Genomic DNA, 16,224 nt, shown 5'->3' with positions numbered 1-16,224 from the left:
TATGTTGAAAACCTCAGTTGAGGGGAAAATAAAGGAAATTTAGCAATGTCAGGATTTAAACATAAAGTGGTATTTTCTTTTTAAAAAAATTCTTTTATCACTTGATTGGATACTTATTGCAAAGAAGTAAATCAACTCTTTAAAACTTACAACCAATTTTGTTCATGCCCTTGCCAATCGAATGGGCTATCATGCATTTTTAGGGGCAGAGATGCCAGATAGCTGTGTGAATAAATAAATTCGGTTTGTTTGTTTTGTTTGAGCGGTTTTCGGGAGAAGGAAAGTGTTTCATTTTTTTTTTAATTTGAAACAGGTATTCCGTCGGAATGTCCGGTGACAAGTTCGGAACGCCGCCTTTAATGGTTCCATCATCTTCAGAACACGGAACCCTCGCTGTTAATTTGACAAGTGTCCATTATATCAAACGCAGGCGTCGTATCGGGAGTAAAATTCAGCTTCCAATCAATTTTTCGGTCCCAGCGCAACCCGGACAAATTGAAACTTATTCCAACGAAGAAATATCGGAAATTGCCGGAATGCACCAAGTTTGGCTTCCGATGGGTTGGATCTCTGATCCCTCTGTTCAAACACGGGCAGGAATGATTCTGCAATCGAAAAGTTCCACAGGTGTGACCTGGTTAGATGTTCGAAGAAAGAACAAAAAAAGAAACGGCCAGAAATATAAGTTTGTTTGATAAGCTACGAAACAAAAACTCTTTATTTAAATTATATGTAAAACCTTTATATTCGAATAGTCCTTCAAATACCAAAATCACTTTCATGTGTGCTACATTGGTAGAACGTTACAATACCAGTACTATAGAATAACTATAATAACAACTGACTGATGATTTGAATACGTTTTTCATGAGTTTTTTTATCTTAAGTGAACTGCCGAACAATCGTCCCATGCAACAGTTCCAAGCAGTAACATAGTTATGCTTTGAGACATAAATTTGCAATGGTCATAAATTAGACTAAATGACGTCTCGATCATGGCAAACCTAATACAGCTTCTCCAATTTATACGTTTTGTAATGAGAATTGATTACCGAAATCTTTTTTTTTTTTACCTTAAATGAACAAGTTTAACAAAGTTAAAACAAAAATTTAGTTTTTAATTTTAAAAGCAAACTTATTTTTTTGAAGTTATTTGGTTTTAATAAAAGTTTTTTTTATTTTTTATTTGAATGACGATTTCATGGAATTAGAAATGTGTCTGAAATACCTATACTTTCTATTTATCACTTTGAAAATGAAAGTTTTTGGAAGAGATAAAAAAACTTGATCAACTCGTGTTATCAAATGCACTCCAATGCAAAACACCTAATTCTGCAGAATATAGTTTAATATTGGAATGCATTATAACTTAAACAATACTTATTCACACATATAAATAATAAAATTTTCATATTGACACTACTATTTCAAGTTAATGATCAAGTAAAATGAATTTGATTTCAATTTTCAAACGGTGAATTCAAAATACAAAAAGTCAGTAAAATTACTGAAAAGCAAATTCTCTTGGCATCACTGGTTGCTTTCGATTTTATACCTTCGTATTCTATCAGACCGGTGGACGGCCAACATTTTTGGTCTATATTTCACGATAGAAAAATTCCCATCTGTGCTACAGACGTCAAAATTTCTACCACTTTTCCCCAACACCATTGGACTTGCTCTTAGCGTCTATACTCCCAAATATTATACATCAAACTAACACAGAAACGTACGGTATTGTTGTCCACGTTTCTTCCTCCCTGTGTTCCAGTTGTCTCTGCGTTCAATACTGCACAGTGGGCACGGCCGTGTAAAGATGGGTAGTAAATGTAATTTTACTACTCATCGGGATGCTGACAAATTCTGGCTGTGTATGTATCATAAGCATAAGCATAAAAAGTAACGCGTCTGTTTGAAGTCTTCACAAGTCAGATTATGCTTTGAAAAAGAAATTGAAAGGATATTGAAAGCCTGTAGTTCACACCTGATTTTTTTTTATTGTAGAAGCGAGTTGCAGCCCTCCCATCTTCTTAGGGAGACTTTAAAACATGATGCAACTCTTCCAAACAATGTGGGGCATCTGTGACTCGTTGCAGCCAAAAATCGTGGACTTAGCTGAAGAGAAATTCTATTGAAATAAATCTGAAAGCAACGATAAAAAATAACTCCGGTTTATTCAAATTCACTACGGTCACGAAAGTACCTTTAATAATGCTCTGTATACGCATACTACTTTCTTGGATTGTTTAAAAAGAAGATATCTATCCTGTATCGTAAAGTTATAACCACCATTTCGACGTAGATAAAGTTGTATGAAGTGGATAAACTTTTTTCATGGATGCAATATGAACGTGATGCAACCAAATTTATTTACTACCGAGAAGACTTTGTCGTCAAAACCCTACACTATATTTAAACGAAGCAAAGGTGTTTTTTTTTTGTTTTTCTGGGATTTTAAAACTCTCGTGTTATTCATCCCCTAGGAAGCAAAGGTGATGTTTGAAAATGAATTCTGTATGAAAATATCTCCTTATTCAATCTGGAAAATCCTCCATAGTGCTGGACCTGGAAAAGACTGGAAAGACGATGAGCACTACAAATCAACCAAAGCCAGGTCACGGGACCCAAGCAACCCAAGCTATTCAGGTTCTAAGAGAATGTCAAGAAACTTCTACGCGCCGAAAAAAAAATCCGATTGACAGATTGCTCTGATAACCAAATGTCAGATTGCTAGGTTGCCGGTCTGGTTTTGGTTTTAATTATATTGTTTTGATTACAAGAGCTGCTTACACGCCTAGGGAATTGAACCGCTGCTCTTTAGATTGCAATGAAACTCACCAGCCTCTCGAGCAATCCAGCAATAGTTCATTGCCATTTTAATAATAAGTATTTAAACTCAATATCATTTGAGATGATTGAATAGGTTGATCAATAGTTTGTTCCTTATGACGTTTGAAAGACTTTCAGTACACAATATGAATAATAACAATGATTCGCATCATCAAAAATGTATTCGAATATCTTAACATTTATAAGAAAAATTCGAAAAAATCTTGAATTCCATTTGTAAATATCAGTACAGATATAAACAAAACAAATACCATGACATGAAATTGACAGACATTTTTGACATGTCGCTTAGAATTCCCATATAGGTTCTTTAAAACACCTTCAAGTATCTTAATGGTGCGTTTTATGATGTTACGCGAACGTTATCGACCTTCTTGAAAGACATTTTTGACATGTCGCTTAGAATTCCCATATAGGTTCTTCAAAACACCTTCAAGTATCTTAATGGTACGTTTTAGAATGTTACGCGAACGTTATCGACCTTCTTGAAAGTAGTTCCATTAAACGCCCTTAGAAGTTGCGTTATCGATAGTTTATCCTTTCAAAGGGCGATAGAAGTTCCTGAGTAACTTTTACGCGACAAGAGTCACCTGAAGTTCCCGTAAAACATTTTTTCAGCCAAATGTGAACTTCGGAGTTCGGAGTTAAGTAAAACGCGACTTTTGGTTGCTTGGAGAGTACTCAAATCTATTATTTTTTAAAAAGTTACTTTTGATAACAAAGGCATGTTACGTTGCAGAGGGTGTAGGGTTAGAAGAAAAAAATAGTATTTCGAGGTGATTTTATAAGGAAACCTAGGATTTCACTATTGTATTTTTCGGGTCAACATGGTATTTTGGAAGCATTTTGCACCGAAGAAACATTTTGTCGCAAATCATTTTTTTTTTAAATTATCGAAGGTTTGTAAGTGAATCCGGGAAAGTTGAACGGTATCCCGGTCATCACTGTTTCTGGATTATGGATGGGGCCAATATTCCTGCCAGCGTATTGCCCGTTTTTTAATCCGATCGAGATACTTTTCGGCCTAGCCAAGCGCGAGATGCAAGAAAATATTCAGAAGGATCGAAAGCAAATACTAAAGAATTCGTGGCAGAAATTTTTGCTTCCTTCGGTAATTTGAACTCGACAAAATTATTTTGATAATGCGGATACATGCATGGTGGGAAATTTGATCCTACAGTAGGAAGTATTAGGGACTTGAGGAAATGGAATAGAAGATAGAATTCGAATAAATGGAACAATAAATAAAATTTAAATTTAATTGTTTAAATATTATTTTAATTTTTAAATCAGAAAGGATTGATTTAACACCAAATAAAAAAAAAAACAAAATAATTATAAAAAAAAAGAAAAAGATGGTTTTTGGCCTGAATCCAAAAACCCTCAAGTTTTCAATTCGATTGTCCTTTGAACTCCCTGATGGAAACCATTATTTTGATGCAAAATTAATTTTCGACATTTCGGGTTTCGTTCTCAAAATCCTCAAGAAGATATTCTTCCTGCATATCACTCACTTCATACTTTTCGATAAATCCTTGCATCGAAAGGTCTTCAGTGAAATCCATTACGATTGATGTTTTTTGAAGAAGTTAAAAAAAATCAGTTGAAAATGTTTTAAGGACAACTTTTATTTTGTAGCAAAATAGAATAGAAAAAAAGCATATTTCTTAGAATTTAAAGCAGTGACTTCGAAATCGATGATAAGTTCATTAGAAACTACATGCTCGAATTTTGTGTACAATCAAGATACGCACATGAGAATGATGAGAAAAAAAGTAAGAAATCGTTTGCGAAATGGGAGAATGACGAAATTCTTGTGCAATAAGTCTAGTGCGAGAAAAAAATCTCAATAATATCACAACATTCTATGTGATATCGCATCAAGCAGTCAATCTTTTTCTCAATTGACGTTCAAATTATATTCATTTGAAAAAGTAAAAAACGGATTACGGACTTCAGCTGTATTTTTTTCAGATTGTAAGTACTACCAAAATTTAATTAAAATGTATTTTTCATTTTTAGGAAATTCGGCTCATTAGCATAGGCGGTACTCAAAATGTCAAATGGTTTCGAACAGCCGGATACATCATGACGAGGTTATATTAAGTAACATTTACGACTCAAGTAATGTGTAGGTATTTGAAGTAATATCGCAATACTTTTTTTTGCGTACTTCAGATTTTTGATGTTCGATGAAACATGTTCCTAAAATTTCGTTGTTGGACATCGCTCATTTGAGTTTTTTTTGTATTTAGCTGAAAACGCGAATAAATCCGACGGAATCCGGGCATTTTCATAAGAATTTCGGACAACCCAACCAGACTGGACTTTTTTTTTCTCCAAACGTTGCGATCCTATACGCAACGTTTGGAGGAAAAAAGAACTTTTAGTGTGCTGGAAACCGTTGAATGTTCTATACACCTATAACAGAAAACTATGCAATGTTTTACAACGAAAACAAACTGACAAATCTCTAAATCCCTCGTTTATCTATACTTCATATTTCATGCTACAATGTCAGATTTCCCGCTTATCACAATACCAAAATTCAAAGAAAACTCCTTGAAATATTTCGCCGTTAGGAGCAGTGTGAATCGTCGAGTCATTCAACCAGCCTCTCAGCGGTGAAAAATTTCACTGCCCCTGTGAAACCGCACGCAACCAACCGAGTTTGTTTTGCCTCTCAGGTCACTCACGAAGCCATACAAATTCACCAACACCCCATTCAACAGATGGTAGCCTGGGTAGCCTTCAATGGCGCGCACACGCACACGACCGAATACGTTACCAAATGCGACGACCAATAAGAATGGTTAAGAAGTGTGAATGGAACGAGGGATCTCACTGGCACCACCACCCACCCTGCTGAGACTGATAGGATGGATGGCTGCTGACTCTGACAGTAGTCTGAACAGCGTAGTAGTAATAATCATTGACGCGCTGCGTTGCTGGGGAAACCAACGTCGTGGTGAACTGCCGATGACGTATCGCCCCATATCATCAGCCAGTCGATCAGTTTACCCGAATAAATTTTCATTTTCAAGGAATGTTTCGTCATTACTATCATCATCCAAGCAAGCCCGTTTGAAAGGCAGGCTTACGATGACTCATTGTCCGCTTTCAAGAATTCAGTTTCAAGCGTTGGTCTGTGTGCTATGTTTGCAATGCAATACGGAACTGACAACACACTTGGCCAGTGTATGGATTTTCGAATTCAGCCCGAGACGGAAATACCTATAATAAGTTCTGTGTGCAAACACTTGGTTGGCCGCGGCCTCAATTGGAAGCCTTCTCCAAATAGACCATCATAATAGAGAAGATTATCGAGCAGCGGTTGTTCGAGTTTTTACTGCACTTATTAATGCTTGCGTAGGTACCTTCGAATATGAACACGTCGAAGTCGACCATGATGCGTAGCGAAAAGAAACCAGTCCACTGCATACTACGATCGCCGCCTGCTGTTGGCCATCTTCGCGATCAAAACAACAGAGTAGAGTGGACGATGATCGGTCGTTGTAAACATGAGAGAACCGTGGCACACTTTGATTTTTTGGAGAGACTTACGAAATAATTAAGTATAAGGAAACGCGAAACAACACTCACCTAGTTTTCCCGCTGACGCTGGCTGCTGGTGTCGCGATGAAATCATTTCGTTCGTGGGTTTCGTTTGTTGTTGCTTCTGCTGCTGCTTACTGTTTTTCTTTGAATCGTGGTTTTTACTATTGCTGCTGTTGTTGTTGTTGTTGTTGTTTTTTACTCTGGTAGAGTAATTATTGTTATAGTTCATTCTCATTTTTCGTTGTTCACTTTTATCGGGGTCAGCACGGTCTTGATTTTGGCGGTTGTTTTGCGCACTAGTGCCACCGCCTCCTTGGATGAACCCTTCATGTCTGCTGCGTTGATGATTAGTAATGGAAGTGGATGGTGGCGATGATGAGCTGGCCATTATGGATGATTCAATCGTTGGAAATCCTTCGGCCAGCTTTGGCTGCCACTGGTGCTCAGCAGTAGTTTTGGAGGTCAACGTCCAAGGTGGCGTTGATTCCGCGGTCACTAACATTTGCGTTTTTCGTGTCACCAAGTTCTTGCTGAATCTTCTGTGCTTCTGAACCTCACTCGCGCAAATGAGTAACATCGTCTTCTGCCGATCAACGGTAAAATTTTTCTTTGTTTTTTCTTCTGATACGCAGCTTTCGAAATCTGAACGCAAAACACAACGTTAGACCTTTGGATACACACTTTGAATTCTGATTGGTTCACTACACTGATCTTATGTACAGAATCTCAGATGCTGAGATTTCACTGCAATCAAATCTGGCTTTCTTCCTTTGTGTTTCTGACTTGGGAAACGTGTCACTGTGGTCAGTAAGAAAGTAAACAGTTGCACTTTTTTCTCATTCATCTGGTCCGATACTGCAGCTCCAGGCGTCGAATCACGTCCGACTTCCTCCGTTCGAATGTACTTGGTAAATGTGGAAAACAAAAACTGTTTTTGCTTTTATCGACTACACCACATCGCACCAACACTATGTACGCTCGAATGCTACCACCATGGCCCATCCACCAATGAATGAGTATGAACCGAGTCGAAGATGGTTGGCTGGCCTGGCACAGTGCACGCTTAGCGTAGTTCCCTGGCTCTTGTTCGAGCTGTGTTGTGTTGTGAATACACACGTAGGTAGATAGAAGGCACTCAGCGTGTTGATTTGGCCGTCCGTCGTCTGGCAGCGCTGAGTGAGAGGCTAGGCGGGCGGATTTGTTTACCGACTCTTGAGATGTGCATCTTCGCCACCCACTTTGCATGCTTGTACGTATACAGAATACGCGCGCGCTGAAATATTGGTTCAAGCATGGATGCACGCGTACAGCTTCATCGAATGCACTTTGCGCTAAATCACGCCGCGCGCTTATCAGGAAAACAAAGAATTTATCAAGAATTAGCGGCCTTCGGGGAAGATTCTCCCACTCAGGTTGTTTTAATTTCTTTATCCTTCAAGGCTAAAGGCTACCATCCATTGCGTTGTGGTTTCAGACATCGTCAATGTGATTTTACGAATTCGAACTATCGGAGAAAGGAAGTACCTACGAACCTCCTGTTTAGTATAATAGAAACGGTGCACCTTGACGATGGTACCGTTTATCGTACAAAAACAACCAATCAAAAAGCGAATGAACCGCAGCAAGTCATGAACGGGCATACACCGTCATATTGTTGGGTTTGTTGTGTCGCGTCGTGTCTGCCAATCCAAAGCCGAAGCCAGCTGATGATAATTGTGTGGTGACAAGTCGATGACTTCTACCTATTTTACCTGGCCTGCTTCGTTTGGGACTGTCTCGCATTTCGTGATATAGAAAGGCAGCAATATCGAACTGCAAGCTAGCTCGTTTTACGGTAATGACCTCGTTCTCTAATTTTTCTTTGTTTGTGCTGCTGCTGATGTAAATAGGTAGCTACAGGGATCCACTGCGCATGGTGCATTAGTGGAACGTGTTTCATCATCAGACGACAAATGCAACTTTGTGTAGACAAAACGTAGAGTTCAAACGAACGCCAGCTTGTTTAGAACATCCGGCGCCTGAACGTGCCTTTATGTGAGATTCATCAGGGTTACTGACGTTTCGATACAAATATCGCTGATTCCGGTTCCTTTGAAAAGGATAACTTAGCAAATAATGCACATGAAGGCTTTCAAAACAGTCTAACTTTCAAAAAATATTTAAAAAAAGAAATAAAATTTTAATATTTTTAAACTCTAAAATTTCTAAAAACAATTTCAATGTTAAAATTTATTATTTCTTAAAATTTATTATTTCTTAAAATTTTTAAATTTGTAAATTTTTAAATTTTTAAATTTTTAAATTTTTAAATTTGTAAATTTGTAAATTTGTAAATTTTTAAATTTTTAAATTTGTAAATTTTTAAATTTGTAAATTTTTAAATTTTTAAATTTTTAAATTTTTAAATTTTTAAATTTTTAAATTTTTAAATTTTTAAATTTTTAAATTTTTAAATTTTTAAATTTTTAAATTTTTAAATTTTTAAATTTTTAAATTTTTAAATTTTTAAATTTTTAAATTTTTAAATTTTTAAATTTTTAAATTTTTAAATTTTTAAATTTTTAAATTTTTAAATTTTTAAATTTTTAAATTTTTAAATTTTTAAATTTTTAAATTTTTAAATTTTTAAATTTCGACGAATGATTCCTCGAGGCTTCCGGTAAAACGTTCCCAGTCGATTTTCCGAACATTGATTCCAGAGTAGAATTTCATCGCGCATGTAGTACTCGAATGAAAAACTATCGGAAAATGATCGCTTCCATTTGGTGAATCCAAAACCTCCCAGTCGAAGCACAAACTAAGGCTCGAAGAAACCAGCGTGATATCAATTGCGCCCCACGACCGGTTTACATCAAACCTAGTTGGCTGACCATTGTTGAGAATGACGAGATGAGATGTTTCGATGGCTTGATGAAGACGGTCTCCACGTGTGTTTCCATGATCGCTTCCCCATAGGTGATGTTTTGCGTTAAAGTCTCCTCCAATGATGCACGGTTTCGGAACGGTTGATAAAAAATTATCAAACTGAGTCTGCGATATGTTGGCTTGCGGGTGTATGTACACAGATACAATAGTGATCAACCCGGAGATGTATTTGATCTGGCAGGCAACGGCTTGAATATCCGCTGACAGTGCAATAGGAAATGCTACGGGATTCAGTTCTGAACGAATCGCGATGGCTACGCCCATCGAGTTTCGTCTGTGATCTTTACGAAAAATGGTGTGCTGCGGTAGACTAAAGTTTGTGTGATTGTCGAGATGTGTTTCACTCAAAAGCGAAATATTGATATTGTGTGTATTTATGAGCTGGATTAAAGATGAGCGTTTACTATTTATCCCTCTACAATTCCATTGTAGACATTGCAGAGGAACGGTGGCTGTTAAAGTGCTCGGTGTGGTGTTTTTCATAATCTGAGATTAGCAAAATATCCTTTCATTTTATCACTTACAACATCCGAAATTCTCTCCAAAACCATTTGTTGAATTTTTTGTCGAGTTTCAACATCTTCCTCAGGAACTTCCAGAGCCTCTGCAACGATATCGATGACCTCAGTAGATTCAATCGTCGATCGGATCGAATCGCAAACCCCGTCAGAAATGTTAACTTCAAGTTGGGGAAGCTCATCGTCCGAATCGACATTATGACGACGTTTGCTGGAAGGATTAGACCCATTCTTGTCAACATTACTTGTTTGGCAAGCAACTGCCACGGTGGATTTTGTTGTTGGTTGGGAGATGATAGTTAGTGAGTTTGATGATTCATTTGAAGTTGTTCCACAAAACCAATCGACACGTCCTTGTGAAAAAGTGTCGCGCCGCTCTTTATCGGTTTTCTTTTTTTGAATTATTTTCGGACAAAGCTTGTGATCATTGGCCCGATGGGAGCCCAAACAGTTAACGCACTGGGGCTCACTATTTTCACATGCATGATCTTCGCCGCCCACTTGCTCCAAGCATTGGTTACAGCGTTTAGCACTCTTGCATCCTTTTTTATCATGTCCCAAGCGCCAGCAGTTACCACACTGGCGGACAGGATAAATGTACTGCTTAACAGAATAAAGCACTCTATTCAACTCGATGTGAGTAGGTAAACTCTGCCCAGCGAAAGTAAAAATCACCGTAAACAGGGCTTCCTCTTTATCATCAGCTAATTTTCTAAGCACACGACGAGCATGAACTATCTCCGGGTTATCAACTTGATTCGACTTGCGTTTATCGTACGCATTAGCAAACTTCAATTCTTCATCACAAATATCCGGCTCAATATAGGCTACCCCAAGGCACTCCACCAGCCGTTGGGGGATAAAAAAACGCACTTCATTTGAGGTACCGATGCCTGCTATTTCATTAGCAGCATCCCTCGATCGCATCAAAATTTTCATTTTGGTTTTAGAAACCGGCATAGCACGTATAAAATCGTCACCAAATTTCTTCACCAGACTTTTAGCAATCTTCGCAGCAGATATATTTCCGACATTTGTTTCAGCCATAACGAGATATGGCCCAGCATAATTTTCGTGATATTTCCGCACTCGAACTTCATTTTTCGATGACCTTGGTGTATCGTTGTGGGTCATTGCACCGCTCGACAATAGCGTGTGGAAGGAGAGAAGAAAAATAAATTAGATTTCGATTCAGCTCACACACACGATGTGCAACGTACCGTAGTTCAAACGAGAACCGGATAGCTTTGATGTCTTCTTTGAGCTGATTTGGCAAGCACTGCGCAGATCCTGTCCATCAGTAAACTCGAACCACACTCGCCGAATACCGCAACCCTATTGGGACGAAGAGCTAACAGAAGCGAAGAAAGCCACCAGAGTTGCTTTCCGCGCTTGGAAACGAGAGCTGTCAACCGAAGCTTACGAAGGGTACGCTAATACAGAACGAAGGTTCAGAAATTTGGTACGCGAGAAGAAGAGGAAAAGTTGGCAACAGTTTTGTGATAGTTGTGATAGTTCTACGTCCCTCACAACCTTATGGAGGATGGCTAGAAGATTCAAAGGGCGCGGAGAGCCATCAAAAAACCTTAGAATTTCGGACAATTTGGCCAACGATGTTTTGGACAAGTTGGCTCCCTCATCTGCCAAAAATCCACCCCCGGCTTTTCTACAATGTTCGTGTTGCCCTCAAACTGGTTTACCATTCTCAGTATCGGATATTCAAGCAGTTTTAAAAATCGGTAAAGATTCGGCTCCTGGTTTGGATGGTGTTCCATATTCCGTCATAAATCATCTCCCATGGGCGGCGCTTAGTCAGTTGCGAAAAATCTATTGCCAAATTTTTGCTTCAGGAAGAATTCCGGAAAGCTGGAAAACCTTTAAAATTGTACCGATTCCTAAAAGTGGTCATGATCCGATTTCTCCTTCTGCTGTTCGCCCAATCGCGTTAGCTTCATGTTTTCGCAAAGTGTATGAACTCATAATCAAAGATCGACTAGAACATTTCATCGAAAACAACAACTTATTCCCTTCAGCTATCAACGGTTTTAGGAAAGGACGAGGAACAATGGATGCGTTGTTTCCCCTGATTAATGAAGCTTCTTTAGCTTTGAAAAGAAGAGAGCATGTGGTGATATGTAGCCTCGATATCAAAGCCGCCTACGACAACGTGGAAATTAATGTTCTGGTCCGCGAATTACGCTCATTAACAGTCCCTGAATGCCTAGTAAGAAGTATCTTCCATCTTTTTGAAGAAAGGAATTTGTGCATTTCAAATGGATTAGATTCAATATCTAGGACAACGTGGAAAGGCCTTCCTCAGGGATCTCCACTAAGTCCGTTATGCTTTAATGTTGTGATCAGTGGATTGATCAACAGTGTCCCTCCTGATGTGATAACCGTAAATTACGCCGATGACACAACAATTGCTGTAAGAGGAACCTCGCTGGAGCATAGTTGCGAATCTCTCCAAAGGGCAGTGGATATAGTTGTGGAAAATATTTTCGACCTTGGGTTAGAACTTTCGCCCACGAAATGTAAGTGCCTTCTGATCTCGACACAACAATGCGATAATCCCCCAGAAATAAATATCGGCGGTTGCACTTTGGAATACGTCAGATCCCTGAGGTTACTCGGCATGTACCTCACACGAAATCTGTCGTGGTCGTGTCATATTAGAGAGGTACAAAAACGTACGGCTCCGTATCTTAACTTTCTACGAAGCATATCGGGCCAGTCATGGGAGGACATCCAGCAGCAATGTTAGCTATTTTCAAGTCATGTGTGAGATCAATATTGGAATACGGTTCCATATTTATGACGGAGTTAACACAAAAAGAAGCCATCGTTTTGGATAGACTACAATGGGCAGGAATTCGAATCTGTTTGGGCTCCACAAAAACCACCCACACAGGTTCACTCGAAGTGATGGCTGGTATTATTCCGCTGCAACAAAGAAGAGAACTTGCTGTCATGCGTTTTGTAAATAAAAGAGCGTCACTTTCTTCTTGGCATGGTCAATACTCCAGACCGATCTTGGAAGGTGGCTTAGTGGCTACGGGAATACACCGCGCCATAAGAATGCTTAACGAATTTATTCCACTTGAACAGCCTCTAAATAATCTCCCATGCTACATGGTCAACCGTGAAGTTGTAAGAACAATAATATCCATTGATCTCACTGTTAAACGGTTATGTTCAGAACACCAGAACTCATCGGCAGCTGATTTGGTTTCAAACTATCTCTTGGAAGTGTATGCCAACGCGAAAATCTTGGCAACTGACGGGTCGAAAGATATACACGGCACAGGTTATGCTGTGGTAAATAGTTTTGGAGCGCCTGCAGAAGGGATCAAACTCGACAGTAAAGCATCAGTTTATATGGCAGAGCTTCTAGCAATCAGGCATGCTGCGAAAATGATCGTAAGCCTTCCTGTTGCTCAGTATATTATTCTAACCGATAGTTTGAGTTGTCTCACGAGCCTTCAAAAAATCAACATCAATCAAAAATATCCCGTTGCTTGGTACGATATAAAAGCTTCCATTCTTGAAGGACAAAGAATGGGGCACGAGATCCATCTGATATGGGTTCCGTCTCACAGAGGTATTCCAATGAACGAGTTGGCAGATCAAGAGGCGAAAAGTGCGTGCATCAATGGTGGTACAGCAGATTATATTTTAACATCATTCGACATCCAGTTTCCGATTCGGCGTACAACAGTGCACAAATGGCAAGCAAAGTGGAATGCAGGAACTAAAGGACGTTTCTGTCACAGCATCATCTCTAACGTTTCGCTCCAACCATGGTTTAGTAGCTTGGATCTCAACCGCAGACAAATTGTAATCCTTTCCAAATTAATATCAAATCATTCACGGCTCCCTGCTCATCTGACTAGAAATGGTATCCTATTGGACGCGACGTGCAGTTGTGGCGAATCCATCGCAGATCCTGATCACATTATCTTCGCATGCAGCAGATTTGAAAATCTTCGTAGACCTATTTGGCGAATTTTAATGAAAAAAGGAATTCCACCCGATATTCATTTGATACTAAAAAAGAAAGACATTGAATTATATAAAACGATAGCTAATTTTGTAATTGAATGTAAAATAGACATGTAAGTAGAAGAGTAATTAACACTTGGCCGGTTATGTTATAGAGGTAAAGCCAATAAAAAAATTAAAAAAAAAAAAAAAAAAAAAAAAATTTAAATTTTTAAATTTTTAAATTTTTAAATTTTTAAATTTTTGAATTTTTAAATTTTTAAATTTTTAAATTTTTAAATTTTTAAATTTTTAAATTTTTAAATTTGTAAATTTGTAAATTTGTAAATTTGTAAATTTTTAAATTTTTAAATTTTTAAATTTTTAAATTTTTAAATTTTTAAATTTTTAAATTTTTAAATTTGTAAATTTGTAAATTTTTAAATTTTTAAATTTTTAAATTTTTAAATTTTTAAATTTTTAAATTTTTAAATTTTTAAATTTTTAAATTTTTAAATTTTTAAATTTTTAAATTTTTAAATTTTTAAATTTTTAAATTTTTAAATTTTTAAATTTTTAAATTTTTAAATTTTTAAATTTTTAAATTTTTAAATTTTTAAATTTTTAAATTTTTAAATTTTTAAATTTTTAAATTTTTAAATTTTTAAATTTTTAAATTTTTAAATTTTTAAATTTTTAAATTTTTAAATTTTTAAATTTTTAAATTTTTAAATTTTAAATTTTTAAATTTTTAAATTTTTAAATTTTTAAATTTTTAAATTTTTAAATTTTTAAATTTTTAAATTTTTAAATTTTTAAATTTTTAAATTTTTAAATTTTTAAATTTTTAAATTTTTAAATTTTTAAATTTTTAAATTTTTAAATTTTTAAATTTTTAAATTTTTAAATTTTTAAATTTTTAAATTTTTAAATTTTTAAATTTTTAAATTTTTAAATTTTTAAATTTTTAAATTTTTAAATTTTTAAATTTTTAAATTTTTAAATTTTTAAATTTTTAAATTTTTAAATTTTTAAATTTTTAAATTTTTAAATTTTTAAATTTTTAAATTTTTAAATTTTTAAATTTTTAAATTTTTAAATTTTTAAATTTTTAAATTTTTAAATTTTTAAATTTTTAAATTTTTAAATTTTTAAATTTTTAAATTTTTAAATTTTTAAATTTTTAAATTTTTAAATTTTTAAATTTTTAAATTTTTAAATTTTTAAATTTTTAAATTTTTAAATTTTTAAATTTTTAAATTTTTAAATTTTTAAATTTTTAAATTTTTAAATTTTTAAATTTTTAAATTTTTAAATTTTTAAATTTTTAAATTTTTAAATTTTTAAATTTTTAAATTTTTAAATTTTTAAATTTTTAAATTTTTAATTTTTAAATTTTTAAATTTTTAAATTTTTAAATTTTTAAATTTTTAAATTTTTAAATTTTTAAATTTTTAAATTTTTAAATTTTTAAATTTTTAAATTTTTAAATTTTTAAATTTTTAAATTTTTAAATTTTTAAATTTTTAAATTTTTAAATTTTTAAATTTTTAAATTTTTAAATTTTTAAATTTTTAAATTTTTAAATTTTTAAATTTTTAAATTTTTAAATTTTTAAATTTTTAAATTTTTAAATTTTTAAATTTTTAAATTTTTAAATTTTTAAATTTTTAAATTTTTAAATTTTTAAATTTTTAAATTTTTAAATTTTTAAATTTTTAAATTTTTAAATTTTTAAATTTTTAAATTTTTAAATTTTTAAATTTTTAAATTTTTAAATTTTTAAATTTTTAAATTTTTAAATTTTTAAATTTTTAAATTTTTAAATTTTTAAATTTTTAAATTTTTAAATTTTTAAATTTTTAAATTTTTAAATTTTTAAATTTTTAAATTTTTAAATTTTTAAATTTTTAAATTTTTAAATTTTTAAATTTTTAAATTTTTAAATTTTTAAATTTTTAAATTTTTAAATTTTTAAATTTTTAAATTTTTAAATTTTTAAATTTTTAAATTTTTAAATTTTTAAATTTTTAAATTTTTAAATTTTTAAATTTTTAAATTTTTAAATTTTTAAATTTTTAAATTTTTAAATTTTTAAATTTTTAAATTTTTAAATTTTTAAATTTTTAAATTTTTAAATTTTTAAATTTTTAAATTTTTAAATTTTTAAATTTTTAAATTTTTAAATTTTTAAATTTTTAAATTTTTAAATTTTTAAATTTTTAAATTTTTAAATTTTTAAATTTTTAAATTTTTAAATTTTTAAATTTTTAAATTTTTAAATTTTTAAATTTTTAAATTTTTAAATTTTTAAATTTTTAAATTTTTAAATTTTTAAATTTTTAAATTTTTAAATTTTTAAATTTTTAAATTTTTAAATTTTTAAATTTTT

At 33.5% G+C, this 16,224-nt stretch overlaps 1 protein-coding gene across 1 annotated transcript in view; it reads right to left on the bottom strand.

The window, feature by feature from the left end:
• Positions 1-7,350, bottom strand: part of LOC129740300 (RNA exonuclease 1 homolog) — a 91,799-nt gene extending 84,449 nt beyond the window's left edge. The window contains exon 1 of the mRNA XM_055731933.1: positions 6,454-7,350. Within this exon, the coding sequence (XP_055587908.1) occupies positions 6,454-6,985 (532 nt within the window). The 5' untranslated portion in view covers positions 6,986-7,350. The remainder of the gene's footprint in view (positions 1-6,453) is intronic.
• Between the last annotated feature and the right edge of the window lie 8,874 nt (positions 7,351-16,224).

The sequence above is a fragment of the Uranotaenia lowii genome, chromosome 1 (genome assembly GCF_029784155.1).
Source record: "Uranotaenia lowii strain MFRU-FL chromosome 1, ASM2978415v1, whole genome shotgun sequence".
Classification (NCBI taxonomy): Eukaryota; Metazoa; Arthropoda; class Insecta; order Diptera; family Culicidae; genus Uranotaenia; species Uranotaenia lowii.
The sequence above is the reverse complement of the archived record's forward strand: the minus strand, read 5'-3'. Positions and strand labels throughout refer to the sequence as shown.